Source organism: Cetorhinus maximus, chromosome 18 (assembly GCF_964194155.1).
Source record: "Cetorhinus maximus chromosome 18, sCetMax3.hap1.1, whole genome shotgun sequence".
Lineage (NCBI taxonomy): Eukaryota > Metazoa > Chordata > Chondrichthyes > Lamniformes > Cetorhinidae > Cetorhinus > Cetorhinus maximus.
Genome location: NC_135896.1, coordinates 74,222,400 through 74,246,394, shown reverse-complemented (window position 1 = coordinate 74,246,394; position 23,995 = coordinate 74,222,400). Strand labels below are relative to the sequence as shown.

The 23,995-nt window shown below is 43.2% G+C and overlaps 1 protein-coding gene across 1 annotated transcript in view; it reads left to right on the top strand.

The window, feature by feature from the left end:
* The window catches only part of dnal1 (dynein, axonemal, light chain 1), a 43,225-nt gene extending 19,482 nt beyond the window's left edge, over nucleotides 1–23,743 (top strand). The window contains exons 7-8 of the mRNA XM_078563010.1: nucleotides 21,094–21,234; nucleotides 23,011–23,743. Of these exons, the coding sequence (XP_078419136.1) occupies nucleotides 21,094–21,234; nucleotides 23,011–23,054 (185 nt within the window). The 3' untranslated portion in view covers nucleotides 23,055–23,743. The remainder of the gene's footprint in view (nucleotides 1–21,093; nucleotides 21,235–23,010) is intronic.
* The last annotated feature ends 252 nt before the right edge of the window (nucleotides 23,744–23,995 follow it).

The window sequence follows — 23,995 nt, the reverse complement described above, 5'->3', positions numbered from 1 at the left end:
GGTGACATACATCGTGTGCTTGAGTTTATGTTACTATGAACTCATTTGTTCCCTCACTGACAGAAATTCAGTATTTCGCAATTATATAGTGCTTGATATCCTCAGGATATCCCAAAACCTCTCACTCCAAACAACTCTGTAAAGTCCTCCTCACTAAGTCTGGGATTTGTGCCAAAATTAGGAGAGGTGTCCCACAGACTAATCAAACAACAGCCTGACACAGTTATAGTCACCAAATCGTACCTTACAGCCAATGTCCAAGACTCCTCCATCACCATCCCTGGGTATGTCCTGTCCCACTGTAAGGACAGACCCAGAAGAGGTGGCAGCACAGTGGTATGGGTGGGATTGGCCCTGGGAGTCCTCAACATTGACATTTTTTTAATATACAGTGCTGCTGGGAAAGGAGTTCCAGGATTTTGACAGTGAAGCGTTGGTGATATAGTTCCAAGTCAGGATGGTGTGTGGCTTGGAGGGGAGCTTGCAGGTGGTGGTGTTCCCATGCACCTATTGCCCTTGTCCTTCTAGGTGATAGAGGTCGCTGGTTTGGAAGCTGCTGTCAAAGGAGCCTCGGTGAGTTGCTGCAATGCATCTTGTATGTAGTGCACACTGCTGCCACTGTGGAATGTCTAAGTTGGTGGGTGGGGTGCTAATTAAGTGGGTTGCATTGTCCTGGATGGTGTCAAGCTTTTTGAGTATTCTTGGAACTGCACTCATCCAGGTAAGTGGAGAGTATCCCATCACACTTCTGACTTGTGCCTTGTAGGTGGTGGACAGGCTTTGGGGAGTCAGGACCCCATGAAGTCTCATGACATCAGGTCAAACATGGGTAAGGAAACCTCCTATTTATTTCCACTTACCATCCTCCCTCAGCTGATGAATCAGGACTCCTCCATGTTGAACACCATTTGGAGGGCTTCAAGGGCACAGGATGTACTCTGGATGCGGGACTTCAATGTCCCATCACTAAGGATGGCTTGGTAGCACCATTACTGACTTAGTTGGCATAACTGACAGACTGGACCTATGGCAGGTGCTGGACGAAACCTATTTGACCTTGCCCTCACCAATCCACCTGTGGGAGATGCATCTCTTCATAACAGTATTAGAGGAAGTGACCACAGCACAATCTCAGTGGAGACAAAATCCTGTCTTCACCCTCCATTGTGTTATGTGGTACGACCTTTGTTCTGAATGGTGTAGATTTAGACCAGATCTCTCTGCTTAAAGTTGGGCATCCAGGTGCCTTGGGCCATCAGCAGCAGCAGAATTATATTCCACCCCCATCTGTAATCTTTTGGACTAGCATGTCCCTCACTCCACTATCAAGCTAAGGTTCAATGAGGAGTGTAGGAGAGCATGCCAGGAGCAGCACTATGTATACCTAAAAATGAGGAGCCAGCCTGGTGAAGCTAAAGCATAGGTTTGCATGCATGCTAAATGGCAGAAACAGGATGTGATTGACAGAACAAAGTGATCCCACAACCAACGAATCAGATCAAACTTCTGCACTCCTGCATCCTGTTGATTGTTGTAGTGGGGCAACTGACTGGAGGAGCAGCCTCCATGAACACCGCAATCCTCAATGATGGCAGAGATCAGCATGTCAGTGCAAAAGGCAAGGCATTGAGGCAAATGGAGAACATTCCAGCACATTCCTGACTTGCTCATTGCAGGTGATGGACAGGCTTTGAAGAGTCAGGAGGTGAATCACTTGCCACGTTTTCCCAGCCTTTGACCTATTCTTGTAGCCACAGTATTTTTGTGAATGGTGCAATTGCATTTCTGATCAATGGTAACCCCCCCAGGATGTTGATGAGGGGGGATTTAGCGATGGTAACGCAATTGAATGTCATGGGGAAATGGCTGCAGCGTGTGCCGTTCACAAGGTGTTGTAACTCACCACGGTTTCTTCGACAGCAGTTCCAAACCAGTGACCTCTATAACCTAAAAGGACAAGGGCAGCAGGCAAGAGGGGTCACCATTACCTCTGAGCTCCCCTCTAAGTCAAGATCTGGAGCTATATCGCAATTCCTTTATTGTTGCTGGGTCAAAATCCTGGAACTCACTATCTAACACAGCATAGTGGGAGTTCCTGCATCACACAGAATGCAGTGGCTCTAGAAGATTGCTCACCACCACCTTCTCAAGGCCAATTAGGGTTAAACAATAAATGCTGGCCTTACCAGTGACGCTGACATCCCATGAATGTAGGTATTTTTAAAAGACACACTTAACAGCTAAATGTCAGCCAGTTTATACGCAGCAGTTTTCCAGAAGCTCCAGATGAGACACATAACCAGGTGAAATACTTTTGTGTTATGTTGTTTGAAGGAGGCATGTGGCCAGGGCATCAAGGAAGCTCCTTGTTCTTCTTTGGATAGTGAAACCTTTAACAAAGTGGGTGTTGGTCTGATAGAAAGTGAGTCTGGGGAATTAGTAATGGAAAATAAGAGGATGGCAGATGAATTGAACAGGTATTTTGCATCGATCTTCACTATAGAGGATTCAAGTAACATCCCAGAAATAGCTTTATATCATGAAACTGAAGAGAAGGAGGAACTCAAGAAAAGGGATGTGGTACTGAGCAAATGAGCAAATTGTTGGAACTGTGGGCTGACAAGTACCCGGGTCCAGATGGGCTTTATCCTAGGGCCTTAAAAGAAGTGGCTAAGGAGATAGGCGTTGGTTTTAATTCTCCAAAATTCTCTAGATTCAGGAAAGGTTCCATTAGATTGGAAATAGCGAATGTAACTCCTTTATCCAAAAAGGGAGGGAGACAGAAGGAGGAAACTATAGGCCAGATAGCTTAAAATCTATCATAGGGAAAATGTTAGCTGTTATTAAAGATGTTATAGCAAGGCACTTGGAAAAATTCAAGGTAATCAGGCAGAGTCAACATGATTTTGTGAAAGGGAAATTATGTTTAACCAATTTATTGGAGTTCTTTGAAGAAGTAACGTGTTTTGTGGATAATGGGGAACTCAGTGGATGTACTGTACTTAAGATTTCCAGAAGGGATTTTATAAGATGCCACATTAAAGGCTAACCCGAAAAATAAAAGCTCATGGTGTAGGGGGTAACATATTGGCATGGATAGAAGATTAGCTAGCTAACAAGAAACAGGGTAGGCATAAAAGGTCATTTTCTGGTTGGCAAGATATAATGAATGGTGTGCCACGTGGATCAGTGCTGGGGCTTCAACTTTTTACAATTTATAGAAATGACTTGGATGAAGGGACCAAAGGTATAGTTATTAAATTTACTCATGATACAAAGATAGGGAGGAAAGTAAGATGCGAAGAGGACATAAGGAGGCTACAAATGGATATAAATAGGTTGTGTTTGTGGGAAAAGATCTGGCAAATGGAGTATAATGTGAGAAAATGTGAAATTGTCCATTTTGGTAGGAAGAAATAAAAAGAAGCATGTTTTCTAAATGGTGAGAGATTGCAAAGCTCTGAGATGCAGAGGGATCTGGGTGTCCTAGTGCATGAATTGCAAAAGGTTAATGTGCAGATACAGCAAATATTAGGAAAGCTAATAGAATGTTATTGTTTATTGTGAGGGGAATTGAATGCAAAAGTAGGGAGATTATACAGTTGTGCAGGACATTGGTGACACCACATCTGGAGTAGTGTGTGCAGCATTGGTCTCCATATTTAAGGACAGATGTAAATACATTGAAAGCAGTTCAGAAAAGGTTTACTAGACTAATACCTGGAATGAGCTGGTTGCCTTTTGAGGAAAGGTTGCACAGGCTAGGCTTGTATTCGCTTGAGTTTAGAAGAGTAAGACGTGACTTGCTTGAAACATACAACATCCCGAGGAGGCTTGACAAGGTGGATGTGAAAAGGATGTTTCCTCTTTTGGGAAAATCTAGAACAAGGGGTCACTGTTTAAGAATAAAGGGCCGTCCATTTAAGACAGAGATGAGAAATTTTTCCTTAGGGTCGTGAGTCTTTGGAACTCTTTTCCTCAAAAGACGGCTGAAGCAGAGTCTTTGAATATTTTTAAGGCAGAGGGAGAATAGATTCTTGATAAGCAAGGGGTTGAATGGTTATAGTGGGTAGGTGGGAATGTGGAGTTGATGTTGTGATCAGATCAGTTATGATATTAAATGGTGGAGCAGGCTCGAAGGACCAAAGGATCTACTCCTCGTTTGTATGTTTAGGACTATCTGAGCAGGGAAACAGGGTTTTATTTATTTCCGACGGGAAAGATGGCATCTCCAGCAGTGCAGCAATCCCTCAGTACTACACTGGAGTCAGCCAAATTATGTGCTGAGCTCTTAACGTGGAGCTTGAATCTATTACTTTGTCTGTAAGGTGAAAATGTTACCAACCCCGCCCCTATCCTCAGTGACCCTGTATTCCAAAATTTGCAGATGACACAAAGCTTGAGGGAATAGATATATAGCATTACATAGGCCATATGCTACAGAAACAAACCATTTGACTCAGCCAGTCCGTGCTGGTGTTATGCTCCACTCAAGCATCCTCCCATCCTTCCTCAACTAATTCAATCATCATAAGCCTCTATTCATTTCCCCCTCTTAAGCATATCTAGCTTCCCCTTATTAAAGAAAGCAAGCACGGATTTCCTCAGGGCTTGCTCGAGTTTTCTGAGGTAACAGAATGTGATGAGGTTAATGTGTTTGATGTGGTGTACATGGACTTCCAAAAGGCATTTGATAAAGAGCCACATAACAGGCTTGTGAGCAAAGTTAGAGTCCATAGAATATAAGGGACAGCAGCAGCATGGATATGAAATTATCTGAAAGGCAGAAAATAGAGTAGTGGTGAACGGTTGTTTTTGGGCTGGGGGAAGGTGTTCCCCCCCGCTGCTTTTTCCAACATATTAATGACCTACACTTGGGTGTACAGGGCACAATTTCAAAATTTGCAGATGACATAACACTTGAAAGTATTGTGAACTGTAAGGATAGTCATAGAGCTTTACAGCACGGAAGGAGGCCCTGCGGCCCATCATGTCTGCGCCAGTCATCAAGCACCTATCTACTCTAATCCCATTTTCCAGCACTTGGCCCATTGCCCTGTATGCTATGGCGTTCCAAGTGTTCATCTAAATACTTCTTAAATGAGGGTCCCCGCCTCTACCACCCTTTCAGGAAGTGAGTTCCAGATATCCCCCACCCTCTGGGTGATAAGATTTTTCCTCACATCCCCTCTAACCCTCCAGCCCCTTCCCTTGGCTCTATTCCCCTTGGTTATTGGCCCCTCCACTAAGAGGAAAAGTTTCTTCCTATCTACCCTATCTATGCCCCTCATAATTTTGTACACCTCAATCAGGCTCCCCCTCAGCTTTCTCTGCTGTAAGGAAAACAACCCCAGCCTATCTAGTCTCCATAGCTAAAACGCTCCAGTCCAGGCAACATCCTGGTAAATCTCCTCTGCACCTTCTCCAGTGCAATCACACCCTTCCTATAGTGTGGCAACCAGAACTGCACACAGTACTCCAGATGTGGCCTAACTAACGCTTTATACAGCTCCATCGTAACCTCCCTGGTCTTGTATTCAATGCCTCGACTAAAAAGGCAAGTACCCTAATGCTTCCTTAACCACCTTATCTACCTGTCCTGCTTCCTTCAAGTATCCATGGACATGCACACCAAGGTCCCTCTGATCCTCTGTACTTCCTAGGGTCCTAGCATTCATCGTGTACTCTCTTGCCTTGTTAGTCTTCCCAGAATGCATCACCTCTCACTTTTCAGGATTTAATTCCATTTGCCACTGTCCTGCCCACCTGAACAACCCATCTATATCATCCTGTAGTCTAAGGCTTTCCTCCTTGCTATTTACCACAGTAATGAATAGTGATAATGGGTCAACAAATGAGGCTTTATGGATTGAACTTAGAAATAAAAAAGGGGCAGTCACACTACTGGGAGTATACTACAGACCCCCAAATAGTGAAAGGGAGATAGAAGAACAAATATGTAGGCAAATTTCTGCTTGTAAGAACAAGAGGGTAATAATAGTAGGAGACTTCAACTATCCTAATATCAACTGGGATTCAAACAATACAAGGGGCACTGAGGGAGAAAAATTCATGCAGTGTGTCCAGGAAAATTTTTTCAACCAATTAGTGACAAACCCAACGAGAGGAGATGCAATTCTAGACCTAGTCTTGGGGAACGAAGAAGAGCAAGTGGGTGAAGTGACAGTTGGCGACCATATTGGGGACAGTGATCACAATTCAGTTAGATTTAGCATTACCATGGGAAAGGACAGAGATAAGGCAGGAGTAAAAGTCTTGAACTGGGGGAAGGCAAATTTTGCAGAAATGAGAAGGGACTTGGCTGAGGTGGACTGGACAGCACTGCTGGAGGATAAAACAGTGGGAAGCACTAAAAAGTGAGATCCTAATTGTACAAAGTAGACATGTCCCCTACAAAAATTAGAGTGGTACTGCCAAATCTAGACCTCCCTGGTTGTCTAGAGGAATACAGGGGAAGATCAAACAGAAAAAGAAAGCGTACGATAGGCACAAAGAACTAACCCTAGACGAATATAGGAAATGCAGGGACAAAGTAAAAAAGGAAATAAGGAATTCAAAGAGAGGGCATGAAAAAAGATTGGCAAGTAAAGTTAAAAGATAACCCAAAGATGTTTTACCAATACATTAATGCTAAAAGGTTAGTTAAGGAGAAAGTGGGACCTATCAGAAATGAAGATGGAAACTTGTGTGTAGATGCAGAGGCTTTGAATGAATATTTAGTCTCCATGTTTACAAAGGAAAGGGAGGATGTAGATATAGTAGTCCAGGAGGAACACTGCGAGATATTGGACGGGATAGTCATAGAGAGGAAGTGCTCGAAGGGTTGAAATCCTTGAAAATTGGTAAGTCACCAGGGCCAGGTGGATTGTTTCCAAGGCTGCTGAAGGAAGTCAGGGAGGAGATAGCAGATGCTCTGAGGATGATTTTCTAATCTTCACTAGATACAGGGGAGGTACCGGAGGACTGGAGAAATGCAAACGTAGTTCCATTGTTTAAAAAGGGATCAAAGGAAATGCCAAACAATTATAGGCCAGTTAGTCTTACATCGGTGGTGAGCAAATTAGTAGACTCAATCCTGAGAGATAGGATTAACTGTCATGTGGAAAGGCACGGACTAGTCAGGGATGGTCAGCATGGATTTGTTAAAGGAAGGTCTTGCCTCAGATTTGATTGAATTCTTTGAGGATATGACAAGAAGGGTTGATGAAGGTAGTGCAGTGGATGTTGTGTACGTGGATTTTAGCAAGGCATTTGACAAGGTCCCACATGGCAAATTGGTCAGGAAAGTAAAAGCTCATGGGATTCAAGGTAATGTGGTAAACTGGATAAAAGATTGGCTTTGTAATAGGAAACAAAGGGTAATGGTTGATGGATGCCCTTGTGAGTGGAAAGTTGTCTCAAGTGGTGTTCCACAGGGCTCAGTGTTGGGACCCTTGCTGTTTGTGTTATATAGTAACTATTTGGACGTGAACGTGGGGGGGCACGATTGGGAAATTTGCAGATGACACGGATTGGCCGAGTAGTGGATAGTGTAGAGGATAGCCATTATCTCCAAAACGATATAGATGGGTTGGTGGAGTGGGCGGTAAAGTGGCAGATGGATTTTAACATAGAGAAGTGTGAAGTCATACATTTAGGGAGGTCAAACAGTTACAGGGATGACAAAATAAATGGGAATATACTAAGAGGGGTAGATGAAGTGAGAGATCTTGGCGTACAAGTACACAGGTCCCTGAAGGCATCAGTTCAAGTAGACAAGGTTGTAAAGAAGGCATATGGAATGCTCTCCTTCATTGGCAGAGGTATAGAATATAAAAGTCAGGATATAATGTTGGAATTGTATAAAACATTGGTGAGGTCACAACTGGAGTATTATGTGCAGTTCTGGTCACCACATTACAGGAAGGACGTAATAGCTCTGGAGAGAGTGCAGAGAAGGTTTACAAGGATGTTGCCAGGGTTAGAAAAGAGTAGCTATGAGGAGAGATTGGACAGGTTGGGGTTATTTTCCTTAGAACAAAGAAGGCTGAGAGGTGACTTGATTGAGGTGTACAAAATTATGAGGGGAATAGATAGAGTGGACAGGATAAAATTGTTTCCCTTGATGGAGAATTCTAGAACCGGGGACATAGATTCAAGATAAGTGGCAGAAGGTGTAGGGGGGACATGAGGAAGAACTTTTTTCCGCAGAGGGTAGTGGGTGTCTGGAATTCGCTGCCCAAGTTGGTGGTAGAGGCAGAAACTTTAAACTCTTTTAAAAAGTACCTGGATCTGCACCTAAAGTGCTGTAAGCTGCAGGGCTGTGGGCCGGGTGCAGGAAGGTGGGAATAGAAAGGGCACCTGGGTGTCCTTCGGCTGGCATGGACAAGATGGGCCGAATGGCCTCCTGTGTTGTAACTTTTCTATGGTTCTATATAGATGGGCTGATCAGTGTCAAATGGAATTTAATCCGGATAAGTGTGAGGTGATGCACTCGGGCAGGACAAACAAGGCACGGGAATACACGATGAATGGTAGGACCCTGGGAAGTACCAAGGATCAGAGGGACCTTGGTGTGCATGTCCACCGGTCCCTTAAGGTAGCGGGACAGGTAGATAAGATGGTTAAGAAGGCATATGGGATACTTGCCTTTATTAGCTGAGGCATAGAATATAAGAGCAGGGAGGTTATGCTGGAATTGTATAAAATGCTGATTAGGCCACAGTTAGAGTATTGCATGCAATTCTGGAATCCGCATTATAGGAAGGATGTGATTGCACTAGAGAGAGTGCAGAGGAGATTTACCAGAATGTTGCCTAGGCTGGAGAGTTTTAGTTATGAGGAGAGGTTTGATAGACTGGGGTTATTTTCCCTGGTGCAGAGGAGATTGAGGGGGGACATGATTGAGATGTATAAAATTGAGGGACATAGATAGGGTAGACAGGAAGGAAATTTTCCCCTTGGTGGAGGGATCAATAACCAGGGGCATAGATTTAAGCTAAGGGGCAGGAAGTTTAGAGGGGAAGTGAGGAAGAATTTTTTCACCCAGAGGGTGATGGGAATCTGGAACTCACTGCCTGCAAGGGTGGCAGAGGCAGAAACCCTCATAACATTTAAGAAGTATTTGGATGTGCACTTGCGATGCCATGACATGTAAGGCTATGGGCCTAGTGCTGGAAAACGGGATTAGAATAGCTAGGTACTTGTTTGACCAGCGCAGACTTGATGGGCCGAAGGGCCTTTTTCTGTGCTGTAGACCTCTATCACTCTGACTTCCAAAGGACATAGGCTGGTGGAATGGGTGGACAAATGGCAAATGAAATTTAATGCAGAGAAATGTGAAGTGATTCATTTTGGTAGAACAAGGGAGGCATTGTAAAATAAAGGATACAATTCTAAAGTGGGTGCAGGAGCAGAGGGACCTAGCAGTACATGTGCAAGATCAGTGAAGGCAGCATGGCAGGTTGAGAAAGTGGTTCATAAAGCAAATAGGATCCTGGGCTTTTTAAATAGGGGCAAAGAGTACAAAAGCAAGGAAGTTATGATAAACCTTTATAATACACTGGTTCAGCTTCACCTGGGGTATTGTGTCCAATTCTGGGCATACAGTTTACGAAAGATGTGAAGACGTTAGAGAGGGTGTAGAAAAAAATTATGGGAATAGTTCCTGGGATGAGGAACTTCAGTTAAGTGGATAAATTGGTGAAGCTGGGGCTTTTCTCCTTGGAGATTTAATGTAGTGCTCAAAGTGATGAGGGAGCAAATAGGGAGACACCTATTCACTGTTCACTAACACTGTTCTCATTGGTGGAAGGATTGAGAACCAGACGAAAGAATTTAAGGTGTTTGACCAAAGAAGCAATGGCAACATAAGGAAGAACACCTTCACGTAGCAAATTGTTAGGAACTGTAATGCATTGCCTGAGTATGTAGTGGAGGCAGGTTCAATTCTGGCTTTCAAAAGGGAATCAGATCATTATCTGGGCGTAGGTGGATTGCACTTGCAGAGAACAAACATGGACATATTCAGCCAAATGGCTGCCGTCTGTGCTGTAACTATTCTATGATTCTATAAATGCATCTATACTATTCACCTTGACTACACCCTATGTCAGGAAGTTCCACATTCTCATCATTCACTGGGTAAAGTTTCCTGAGTTCTGTATTTGATTTCTTTGTGACTATCTTATATTGATGGCCTCTAGTTTTGCTCTTCCCCACAAATGGAAACACTCTGTGTCTACTCTATCAAAACCTTTCTTAATTTTAAAGACTTGTATTGGATTATATCTCAAACTTCTCTTGTTTACCCTTCCCTGATGGATATATTCTCTAGCACAAAAACAGAATTACCTGGAAAAACTCAGCAGGTCTGGCAGCATCGGCGGAGAAGAAATCAGTTAACGTTTCGAGCCTTCATGGCCCTTCGGCAGAACTGAAGCATAGTTAGAAGAAGGGAGAAATTCTCTAGTTCTGGTATCATCCTTGTAAATCTTTTTTGCACCCTCTCAAGTGCCTCTCCATTCCTTTAATTACATAGTAACCTGAACTGTAAACAGTACTTTCAGGTGTTTTCTAATCATGTTTAGGATAACCTTCCACTTTTTCAATTCTATCCCTCTAGAAAATAAACTCCAGTGCTTGGTTTGCTATTTTTAAATGGCCTTATTAACTTGTATTGCTGCTTTTAGAGATTTGTGTGTGCTGCCTTTTGCTCCTTTACCCTATTTAGATTATTTTCCAAGTAATATATGACCAATTTATATTTCTTAACAAAATGTAATACTTCATTTTGGTAGAACAAGGAGAGGCATTGTAAAATAAAGGATACAATTCTAAAGTGGGTGCAGGAGCAGAGGGACCTAGCAGTACATGTGCAAGATCAGTGAAGGCAGCATGGCAGGTTGAGAAAGTGGTTCATAAAGCAAATGGGATCCTGGGCTTTTTAAATAGGGTTTTTAAATAGGATCTTATCTATATTGAAATTCATTGGCCAGTTATTTGCCCATTCTACAAGTCTATTCACTTTTGTAATTTGTTGCAGTCCTCCTCAGTACAGACTATTCCCCCAGTCTGGTGGCGCTGCAAATTTAGACATTGTGTTTTGATTTCAGAGTCTAAACTGTTAACGTAAACTGTGAACAACATTGTTCCCAGCACTGATCCTTGTGGGACCCCAGTTCTCACCTTCTGTCACTCTGGATAGTGCTACCCCTGCTATCTGCTTTCTGTCTTGCAACCAGATATCTATGCATCCTGCTCCTTTTCCCTTGACTCCACATGCTCTGACCATATTTGGGAGAGATTAGGCTGTAGCATTTGTGATATTTTCCCCCTCCCCATTGTGGTCAAGTCTCTAACCACCACAGCATCATAATCTGATAACCTATGGAAGGGTCAATGTCAGTACAGAATAAGACCCCCTCTCTACCGTCTTTATGAATTACATTCTTCATGCCTACTGTGAACTAATGCCCCATTTGAATTGCTATCATCTAATGCTCCAGTTTTCTAGCAACCTGTTTTCCTCTACCCCATTCCCCCACCACTATTCCATCAAGTCTGTGCTCCTCTGCATATTGATTGTTTCAACAGTGAAGATATGGTAAGTGGGAAAAACATCAGTATCTGAGTAATTTGAAACATGATGTGGTAAGCATAGCCTGTTTGGGAGGAAGAGGTGACTTTGGACCTATTGTTCCCAAAGCTGTCCACCTCTGGGGTTTTCCTCACATGATGTCTGGGTCTAAAATAAAAGCAAAATACTGCGGATGCTGGAAATCTGAAACAAAAATAAAAATAGCTGGAAAAACTCAGCAGGTCTGACAGCATCTGCGGAGAGGAATACAGTTAACATTTTGAGCCTGTATGACTCTTCATCAGAACTGAGGAAGTATAGAAATGAGGTGAAATATAAGCTGGTTGAGGGGAGTGGGACAAGTAGAGCTGGATAGAGGGCCAGTGATAGGTGGAGGCAAAGAAGAGATTGCCAAAGATGTCATAAACAAAAGGACAAAGGGGTGTTGACGGTGATGATATTAGCTAAGAAATGTGCTAATGATGACATTAAGGATAGAAAGCAGGACGAGCAAGTGTGACAGATAGCCCTAGTGGGGGTGGGATGAAGTGATCGAAATAGGCTAAAAGGTGGAGATGAAACAATGGATGGAAATACATTTAAAAATAATGGAAATAGGTGGGAAAAGAAAAATATATTTTTTTAAATTATAAATTATTGGAAAAGGGGGGATTGGAAAGTGGGTGGGGATGGAGGAGAGAGTTCATGATCTGAAGTTGTTGAACTCAATGTTAAGTCTGGCAGGCTGTAAAGTGCCTAGTTGGAAGATGAGGTGCTGTTCCTCCAGTTTGCATTGAGCTTCACTGGAACATTGCAGCAGGCCAATGACGGACATGTGGGCATGAGAGCAGGGTGGTGTGTTGAAATGGCAAGCGACAGGGAGGTCTGGGTCATGCTTGCGGACAGACTGAAGGTGTTCCGCAAAGCGGTCATCCAGTCTGCGTCTGGTCTCTCCAATGTAGAGGAAACCGCATTGGGAGCAGCGAATGCAGTGGACTAAATTGAGGAAAGTGCAAGTGAAGTGCTCCTTCACGTGAAAGGAGTGTTTGGGCCCTTGGATAGTGAGGAGGGGGAAGTAAAAGGGCAGGTGTTGCACCTTCTGCGGTTGCATGGGAAGGTGCTGTGGCAGGGGGTTGAGGTGTAGGGGGTGATGGAGGAGTGAACCAGGGTGTCCCGGAGGGAACGATCCCTATGGAATGCCGGCGGGGGGGTGAAGGGAAAATGTGTTTGGTGGTGGCATCATGCTGGAGTTGGCGGAAATGGTGGAGGATGATCCTTTGACTGTGGAGGCTGATGGGGGTGATAAGTGAGGACAAGGGGGACCCTATCATGGTTCTGGGAGGGAGAGGAAGGTGTGAGGGCGGATGCGCGGGAGATAGGCCGGACATGGTTGATTGATTATAATGATTAGTCAACAGCTCCAATTTTTAAAAATTCATTTACGGGATGTGGGCTTTGCTGACTGGGCCAGCATTTATTGCCCATCCCTAGTTGCCCTTGAGAAGGTGGTGGTGAGCTGCCTTCTTGAACCACTGCGGTCCATGTGCTGTAGGTACACCCACAGTGCTGTTAGGAAGGGAGTTCCAAGATTTTGACCCAGCGACGGTGAAGGAACGGCGATATATTTCCAGGTCAGGTTGGTGAGTGACTTGGGAGGGAACTTTCAGATGGTGGTGTTCCCATCTACCTGCTGTCCTTGTCCTTCTAGATGATAGTGGTCGTGGGTGTGGAAGGTGCTTTAAGGAGCCTGGGTGAATTCCTGCAGTGCATCTTGTAGAGGGTACACACTGCTGCTACTGTGTGTTGGTGGTGGAGGGAGTGAATGTTTGTGGATGGGGTGCCAATCAGGCGGGGCTACTTTGTCCTGGATGGTGTCAAGCTTCTTGACTTTTGTGGGAGCTGCACTCACCCAGGCAAGTGGTGAGTATTGCATCACACTCCTGACTTGTGCCTTGTAGATGGTGGACAGGCTTTGGGGAGTCAGGACGTGAATTACTCGTTGCATGATTCCTAGCCTCTGACCTTCTCTTGTAGCCACAGTATTTATATGGCTAGCCCAGTTCAGTTTCTGGTCAATGGTAACCCCCTCAGGATGTTGATAATAGGGGATTCAGTGATGGTAATGTCATTGAATGTCAAGGGGCGATGGTCAGATTCTCTCTTATTGGAGATGGTCATTGCCTGGCACTTGTGTGGTGCGAATGTTACTTGCCACTTGTTAGCCCAAGCCTGGATATTGTCCAGGTCTCCCTGCGTTTGGCCATGGACTGCGTCCGTATCTGAGGAATCACAAATGGTGCTGAACATTGTGCAATCATCAGTGAACATCCCCACTTCTGACCTTATGATGGAAGGAAGGTAATTGATGAAGCAGCTGAAGATGGTTGGACCCTAAGGAACTCCTGCAGTGATGTCCTGGAGCTGAGATGACTGACCTCCAACAACTGCAGCCATCTTCCTTTGTGCTAGGTATGACTCCAACCAGTGGAGAGTTTTCTCCCTGATTCCCATTGACTCCAGTTTTGCTAGGGCTCCTTGATGCTACACTTGGTCAAATGCGGCCTTGATGTCAAGGGCAGTCACTCTCACCTCACCTCTGGAGTTCAGCTGTTTTGTCCATGTTTGAACCAAGGCTGTAATAAGGTCAGGAGCTGAGTGGCCCTGGCAGAACCCAAACTGGGCGTCAGTGAGCAGGTTATTGCTAAGCAAGTGCTGCTTGATAGCACTGTTGATGATCCCTTCCATTACTTTACTGATGATCGAGAGTAGACTGATGGGGCGGTAATTGGTTGGGTTGGATTTGTCCTGCTTTTTGTGTACAGGACATACCTGGGCAGTTTTACACCGAGCCACTCTTTGTGGTGGACATTGAAGTATGTTCGGTGCCCTTGCCACCCTCAGTGCTTCCTCCAAGTGGTGCTCAACATGGAGGAGCACTGATTCATCAGCTGAGGGAGGGCAATACGTGGTAACCAGCAGGAGGTTTCCTTGTCCATGTTTGACCTGATGCCATGAGACTTCATGGGGCCCGGAGTCGATGTTGAGGCTTCCCAGGGCAGCACATACCCGGGGATGGTGATGGTGGTGTCTGGGACATTAGCTGTAAGCTGTCTGTGAGACAGCTCTCCCAATTTGGGCACTAGCCCCCAGGTGTTAGTAAGGAGGACTTTGCACGGTCATCAGGGCTGAGTTTGCTGTTGTCGTTTCCGGTGCCTAGGTCGATGCCAGATGGTCCAGTTTCATTCCTTAATCTATGCTGACACACCAGTGTGATACTGAAGGAGTGCTGCACTATCATAGGAGCATAGGAACATTTAACCACTCAAGCCTGTTCCACAATTCAGTGAATTCATGCCTGTATGCAAGCTAACTCAATATACCTGCCATTAGCCCATATCCTTTAAAATCTTTGGCTAACGAAGGTTTTTCAATCTTAGATTTAAAAATTACAATGGATCTAGCATCAGTTGCTGTTTGCAGAAGTGAATTCCAAGCTTCCCTTTATGCGTACAAGTGTTTCCCAATTTCACTCCTGAAAGGTCAGGTTCTAATTTTTAGATTATGCCTCCTAGTTCTAAAGCCCCCAACCAGTGGACAATGCTTCTCCCTGTTTATCCTATCTGTTCCCTTAAAATATTGAAAACTTTGATCAGGGGTTTTATGCGCTGTCTTTCATGAGACATTAAACCCTTTCTGCCCCCTCCGTTTATGTAACAGATCCCATGGCCCCTTGGAAGAGCAGAGTCAATATTTATCCCTCAACTAACATCACTAAGATTTTTCTCCTTGCTTTTGATTGGACCTTGCTGTGCTCAAATTGGATGCCACTTTTCTTACATTACAACAGTGACTATACTTCAAAAGTACTTGATTGGCTGCACAAAGCTTTGGGACATCCTAAGGTTGTGAAAGGCACTAAACAAATGCAGGTCCTTTCTTTCAGAAAGCATCAGGCCTTGTGCTTCTGGCATGCACATTTAGCGTTAAATCTTGCCCTTCCTCATACCAGCAGCAGAGGGATGCTAAATCTCTGCTGTCGTTCCAATTTCTGTTTAAAATGATGCTAGCGAGCAGTATGCAGTGCAGTTTAATCTTGCGTCACTTTTGATCCTTAACATCCTGCCTTCTCTGGGCTGGACTCCAGTCCCCACCCATCTTGTAGGAACTTCCCTGCATTAAAATCCTCCATTCTAAGTAACAATCTGATTAACTACTAAGATAAAAACAAAATACTGCGGATGCTGGAAATCTGAAACAAAAACAAAAATAGCTGGAAAAACTCAGCAGGTCTGACAGCATCTGTGGAGAGGAATACAGTTAACGTTTCAGGTCTGTATGACTCTTCATCTGATGAAGAGTCATACGGACTCTAAACGTTAACGATATTCCTCTCCGCAGATGCTGTCAGACCTGCTGAGTTTTTCCAGCTATTTTTGTTTTTGAATCTGATTAACTATGTGTGTGTCTCTCTTTGTCTCCCAGTGATGTATTCCAAGAGTATATTTTAACATTCTACCCCATTTTATCCATACCCCTGATGCCTCTGTGGAAATTCGATCAGGGTAGGGGTGTTACTTCCCAATGTTTCATTAATGGCTTTAAGTTGATAATCTATATCTCTGTCTCTAAGTGAGATTTTAACTCACTCAAAACCCATTCACTTACAGAGAGATAAAATTGGGCCCCTTGTCTATGAATCTCAGAAATTTTAACTTCCACGGGTGGGTGTGTTTTGGAAGTGGTGGGGTGGGGGGGTTGAAATCACTGAAATTGACAACATATCAGAAAGCCAGCTCTAACTTGCTGACTTCCACATTTAACTGCAATGCCAGAAGAGGTGGGTTGTTAATTTTAATATATTAATAACTCATTTTAACATGAGTTTTGTGATTTAACTGTGCCCCCATGGGTTTCCCAGGCTTCCAACAAGAACACAAGACTTAGGAGCGTGTATAGGCCATTCAGCTTCTCGCGCCTGCTCTGCCATTTGATAAGATCATGCTGATCTGATTGTGTCCTCAACTTGACTCCCTTGTCAATCAAAATCTATCCAACTCAGCTTTGAACCTCCATTGCTCTCTGGGAGAAGATAATTGCACAGACTAATAATCCTCTTGAGAAAAAACATTTCTCCTCATCTGTCTTAAATGGGAGACCCCTAATTTTTAAATTGTGTCCTGTTGGTGTAGACTCCCCCACAAGGGGAAATATACTCTCAGCATCCACCCTGTCAATCCCCTCAGGATTTTGTATGTTTCAATAAGATCACCTTTCATTCTGCTAACTCCAATGGATACAGGCCCAATCTGCTTAACCTTTCCTCATAAGATAACCCCTTCATCCCAGGAATCAGTCAAATGAACCTTCTCTGAACTGCTAATGTAATTATATCCATAAGTAAGGAGACCAAAACTGTACACAAAACTCCAGATTCTGTCTGTCTAAAGCCCTGTACAGCTGCAGCAACACTTCCCTACTTTTATGCTCATTTCCCTTTGCAATAAATTCCAACATTCCATTTGCCTTCCTAATCACTTGCTGCACCTGCATACCAACGTTTTGCGATTCATGTAGCAGGGCACCCAGATCCCTCTACCATAGAGTTCTGCAGACTCCCTCCATTCAAATAATATATTGCCTTTCTGTTCCTCCTGCCAAAGTGGACGGATTCATGTTTTCCCACGTTATATTCCATGTACCAAATTTTTGCCAACTCATTTAACATATCTAAATCCCTCCGTAGACACTCTATATCCTCTTGACAACTTACTTTTCTACCTATCTTGGTGTCATCAGCAAATTTAGCTATTATGCATTTGGTCCCTTCATCCAAATCATTGATATAGATTGTAAATAGTTGAGGTCCCAGGTCTGATCCCTGTGGTACTTCATTAGTAACAGCTTGCCTACCGGAAAATGACCCATTTATCCCTATTGTCTACTTCCTGTTAGTTAACCAACCCTCTATCCATGCTAATATGTTACCCCTACACCATGAGCTCTTATTTTGATGTGGCACCTTATTGAATGTCTTTTGGAAATCCAAGTACACCACATCTATACGTTCCCCTTTATCCACCTTGTTTGTTATTTCTTTAAAGAACTCTAATAAATTAGGCAAACATGATTTCCCTTTCACAAAACCATGTTGACTCTGCCTGATTGTATTATGATTTTCTAAATGTTCTGCTATTACCTCCTTAATCACGGACTTTAGCATTTTCCCAACAACAGCCTGACTGGCCTATTGTTTCCTGCTTTCTGTCTCCCTCCTTTCTTGAATAGAGGTGTTACATTAGCGATTTTCCAAACCGGTGGGACCTTTCCAGAATCTAGGGAACTTTGGAAGATACAACCATCTTCTATTCTGCAGTCACTCTTTCAAGATCTGAGGATGAAAGCAATTTGGTCCAAGGGACATGTCAACCTTTAGTTCCAATAGCTTTCCCAATACCTTTCCCCAAGTATTTATGATTGTTTTAAGTTCCTCCCTTTCCAGCCCTTTCCTTTTTAAACACTTGTAGAAACTCCTTACTATATGTTTTTCTAGCTTGCTTTCTCTCATACTCTAAATTTTCCCTCTTTTTTTTTTACAGTATCCTTTGCTGGTTTCTAAAACCTGTCTAATGTTCTGACCTACCACTATTACTTCTGTACACCTTTTCATTTAATTTGATACTATCCTTAACTTCCTTTATTAGCCACCAAAGGTGCATCCTTCTCCGTCTTTCTTTCTCAATGGAATATATCTTTGCTGAGAATTATGAAATATCTCCTTAAGTGCCTGCCATTGTTTCTCTACTAAGCTGCCTTTTAACCTATTTTCCTAGTTCACTTTCGTCAACTCTGTGTATTCTTATCCTTGTAACTGTCTTTATTTAAGTTTAAGACATTAGTTTTAGACCCACAGCTCTCACACTCATAATGAATGTGAAATTTTATTGCCTAGAGGCTCCTTTGCTGTGAGGTTATGAATTAATTCTGTCTCTGCACATTACCAGGTGTCTGGTTGGCACTAGACTGTACTGCTCCAAAAAAATTTGTCCTGAATACACTCTAAATTAGTCCCAACTTCTCCAATATTTCCTCATAACTAAAGTGTCTCATTCTTGGAACCATTCTTGTAAACCTCTTCTGCACCCTCTCCAATGAGATTGACACCAAGTTAAAATGCTCAGAGAGCCGGTGCAGATACGATGGGCTGAATGGCCGCCTCCTACACCGTAACAATTCTGTGATTCTATATGAACTTGTCAACTTGCCGATCTGATTTGTCCAATCTATATAAAGATTAAAATCATCCATAATTACTGCAGTACCTTTCTTAGAGGCCCCCATTATTTCTTCCTGTATACTCTGTCTTTCAGTGTAGCTACTGTTAGGGGGCCTATAAACTACTGCCACAAGTGACTTCTTTCTTTTGTTATTTCTTTTTTCTACCCAAATTGATTCTCTATCTTGATCTCCTGAACTGAGATCAGCTTTCACAATTGTACTAATGTCATCCTTCATTAACAGATCTGCCCTACCAACCTTTCCTAGCTCCCTGTCCTTCTGAAAGGTCAAGAACCCTTGAATATTTAGGCCCCAGTGCTGGTCACCTTGCAACCAAGGCTTTGAAATGGTGTTCAGCTCATACATATTTATTTCTAATGGTGCTATCATTTCATCCATTTTGTTATGAATGCTGCATGCATTCAGATACAGAGCCTTTAATTCTGCCTTTTTAACATTCTTGCAAACTCTGACCTTATCGGGTGACGCATTCTTAGATTTATGCACTCTGTCCCTTCCTGCCACACTATGGCACCCATGTCCTTACCCTGCTCTATTGCCTTGTCTTTTCTCTGGATTTTACCACATCACTCCTCATGTGATCCCTTCTCCCCACTATTATAAAGCCCTTTCTACTGCCTTAGTTATACGATTCACCAGCACACTGGCCCCAGCATGGTTCAGGTGAAGACCATCCCAGCGGTACATCTCCCATTTTCCACAATATTGGTGCCAGTGCCCCATGAATCAAAATTTGTTTCTTCCAGACCAATCTTTGAGCCATGCATTCAACTCTCTAACCTTATTTAACCTATGCAAATTTGCTCGTGGCTCAGGTAGTAATCCAGAGATTATTACCTTTGCGGTTCAGCTTTTTAATTTAGCCCCTAGCTGTTCATAATCCCCAAGCAGAGCCTTTTTGCTGATCCTATCTATGTCGTTGGTACCCATGTGGGTCAAGTTCCTCTCCAGCCCTGAGCAGATGTCCTGAACCCGGGCACTGGGCAGGCAACGCAGACTTTTGGACTCATGCTATCGGCTGCAAAGAATTGTCTATCCCCCGACCATACTGTCCCCTACTACCACTACGTTTCTACTTACTCCCCCACTGTATAGCTCCCTTCACCACTGTGCCATAGTCAGTTTTCTCATTCACCTCTAAATAAGTTACGGGAACCTTGAACCTGTTGGCCAATATCAAGGCTGAGACTCCTCCACTTCTACCTTCTTGAACCCCATACCTACCTCCCTCACAGTCACACCTTCCTGTCCCTGAACACAGGCAAAATCAAAAGACCCTAGCCTATGGGCTGTGACTGCCTTCTGGAACAAAGAGTCCAGGTAACTTTCCCCCTCCCTGATGCATTGCAGTGCCCGAAGCTCGGCCTCCAGTTCATTAACTCTGAGCAGAAGTTCCTCAAGCCACAGGTGTCCTGATTTTAAAATTCCCAAGGAGGGAATGGAGAAATCTATGAGTAAGTGTAATATAACGTGTTAAACTGTTGGGTGAACAGCATTTGTTGAGGGTGACTTGAGGAAGAGGTGTGACTTTGCATTAAGATGAGGGTGAATGCCAATGTGGATGGACATATGGATGATGTGAGGAAATGTGTAGACAACGGGTTGGGTGAAGCTGCAAGATGAGTTGGTGTGTGGGATGGTGTTCAGGAGTAGGCTTGATTGAGAAGGCTGAGTAAAGGGGTTGTGCACAGCATTCAATTTTCCTGCACTGATTAAATCATTAAACCGCTTTCAGCACTGTATCCATTAGTGTGACACGACACACTTCCAGCCATGCTTCTTGTTTTCAGCGACATGCTTCTACCTCCCGTCATTAGGAAACAGTATATACCTATGGGATCTTACAGTTCCCAGCATCATACAGGGAGGCATCACTAAAGTGAGCTGCAGGCTTGAAACACTGGGATTCCATTCTGTCAGCTCAATCAACCATTGCCAGAATCCATCAGCTGCCATCTTTACAGGTTATCGTTATGCCCACTCCACCTAATTTATTGAGAAACCTGGAAGTCAGATGCAAATGATTATATTAAAAAACCTTTGAAGGAAGTGCTGCACTTACTTCTGGGTTTCCCACATGAAACCCCCAAGGTCCCAGCATGCCTTCATGTCTCCGACTCTTTGGATCTTTCTTCTTGTCTCCCTCATGCGCCCTGCCTGCATCTCTCCCTCTGTCTCTTGTATGCACATAACTTTGGCTGTATTCTTTTAACTTTTAGCTGAGTTTGGCAAGCTGGCTGATCTTCCTAATCTGGCCGACCTCGTCTTCGTAGGAAACCCTATTGAAGAGAAATACTCATCTGAAGGCAGCTGGGTGGAGGAAGCAACGAAGAGGCTCACTCAGTTGAAGAAGCTGGATGGTATGTTAGTTTTGTCCATTATTTCTGTTATAGAAATAAACAATTCATATGTGTACAAGAGTTAGTGAACTCCTGTGCTATTAATCATAAATACTTCTTTAACTTGAATCCTTTCACATTCCAGTACAAATGACGAGCAACATAAAATATAAAGCCACCATCATTCGAAAGGGTTTGTTCAACAGCTGGTATTTATATAGCACCTTTAATGTCGTGAAACATCCCAAGACATTTCACAGGAGAATAATCAGATAATCCACATAAGGAGATATTAGGAAGGTGACTGAAAGTTTGCTTGAAGTGGTAGGTTTCAAGGAATGACTTAATTGGAGGATAGAGAGGTTTAGGGAGGGAATTAAGGCATCCACCGGCAGTAGAGCTATTAAAATCTGGGATGCGCAAGAAGCCAAAATTGAAGGAACATAGAGTTCTTGAGTTGTGGGGCTGGAGATAGGGAGGGATGAGGCCGTGTAGGTATTTGAAAGCTTTGATTTTAAAATCAAGGCATTGCTAGACTGGGAGCCAATGTTGGTCAGTGAGGGTGATGGGTGAACAGGTTTTGGTGCAAATTAGCGCACTGGCTGCAGAGTTTTGAATCACCTCAAGTTTACAAAGTATGCAAGATAGGAGGCCAGCCAGGAGACTACTAACTGAGGAGTAAATAAATCAGATATTTACACAGTGGATATCTGAGAAGTGAGGCAGTGCACACTGGTGTACTCTGACTTGGGGATTTCCTTTTCTGACAAGCTTGACTGTACGAAGGGAATTCTCAGCCATGGGAGGGTCATTCCAACAGAATGATAATTTCATGACTTAAAGTAAGTGGATTTTGTCACATCAAGAATAGTTCAGCCCACAGAGTACTGTATACAGTTCTGGCCACCATATTATGAAGAGGTATGTAGAAGGTACTGGAGGAGGTATGAACAAGATTTGCAATGGTAATATCACAACTGTGAAGTTACAGCTATTGGGAAAGATTAAGCAAGCTGGGGCTCTTTTCTCTAGAAGAGAGAAGACTGAAGGGTGCCCTGATAGAGGCCCTAAAAATTATGACGGTGTTTGATAGGGTAGATGTAGGGAAGATGTTTCCACTTCTGGAAATGAATAATAAATCCATTCAGGAGAAACTAAGGCTGCTTCCGTGCTATATATTGAATGTAATTCTATTTAGTTTGCAGTTTTTGTGCGTGCAATGTACAAACAGTGAGGGAAACATGTAATCAAACAGAGCATGTGTAAGCTGTGGCTCAGTGGGTAGAAGGTCGTGAGTTTAAGTCCCATTCTAGAAATTTAAACACACAATCTAGACTAACATGCCAATGCTTTACTAAGTCAATGCTTCACTGTCTAGAGGTTCCCACTTTTGGATTAAACTTTAAATCAAGGCTCTGTTTCCCCACAAGTGGATGTAAAAGATCCCATGGCACTATTTGATATAAGTGCAGGGGAGTTCTTCCCAATGTCCTGGCCAAAGTTTATCCCTCAGCCAACATTGCTAAAGCCATTTAATTGATCATTTATATCATTGATGATTGTGGATTCTTGCTGTGTAAAAATTAGCAGCTGTATTTCCCTTCATTACAACAGTGACTATACTTCAAAAGTGCATAATTGGCTTTTGAAGTGCTTTGGAACATCCTGAGGTCATGAAAGATAGAGTAAATGCTGTTTTGTTTTACAGTGGTATGGTAAACTTTACCTTGAGTTTGTATTATGTTTTCAGAAGGCAAACAGACAGCTTTCTAACAATGTAACCTCTTGTAAATTTAGGAGTCCCTGTCATTAAACAAGTGGAAGAAGAGACTGAAGACTAACGCCCACATCACAATGGTTGACGCCTGAAAGATTTCCCAATGTTCTCCTTTGCCATTGCACTTTCTGCACCCTTCTTAGTGACTGGACAGCATCCCAAGCTGCTCACAAACTGTAGTTTCCAAAACATTCCTAGCACGTTCTCTGTTGTGTTGCTTTGTGATTTATGTTATTTGTTGAAGCAGTGAACTCATCTGAATCCAGTGACCAGCATCTAATTATTTTTGTTTCAACCGCTAGCAGCAAAACAGATGCTTCAACTACAGAACGTAATCATTTCTAAAAATAGTTTTGTGTAGCAAATGCATTAGCTTATAAACACTTTTTGACTACGTGGTAAACATTTGCTTATTTGTGGTAGTACACTTGAAGTTAGTTTTTTTTATTTTAACTTATTTGTAATTATAAATTAACTCTAGGATGTTGTTGCAAGTCAGCTATGGAGCTCGGGAATGTGATGTTACTCTTGCACTAGGACTGACCCTTGTTCTTGCTGCTTGTGTGCAGAACAGCAGCTTTTCTTCATGCTTCTCTCATCAAGATCAGTCCAGTTTCTTAAGTGATTGACTCGTTTTTGTAAAGTGCTTTTTATCCATTTTATACAAAATTATTTATCAGAGGATGTTGTACTTGTATGTGCTATCTTGTGAAAAATGATTTATTCTGGTAACTATTAAAGATAATTAACTTTTCCATTGCTTTCGTTGCGAATGATTCCAAAGGCCTGACCCCATGCTCTCTCTCCTTTTCCTCTCCTGAAGACATGGGGCAGAAATTGGTAAGCGGGTGCCAGTTTCTTTAGGTTTAAATGGGTGTAATGCTGGCAGATTTAGCGGTGACATGGGCTGTGCGTGGGCAGTCGGGAGATTGACAACAGCCCGAGAGGAGAGGCAGCCAAGAGATTGAATACAGCGTGAATGGAGAGGCAGTCAGGAGATTGACA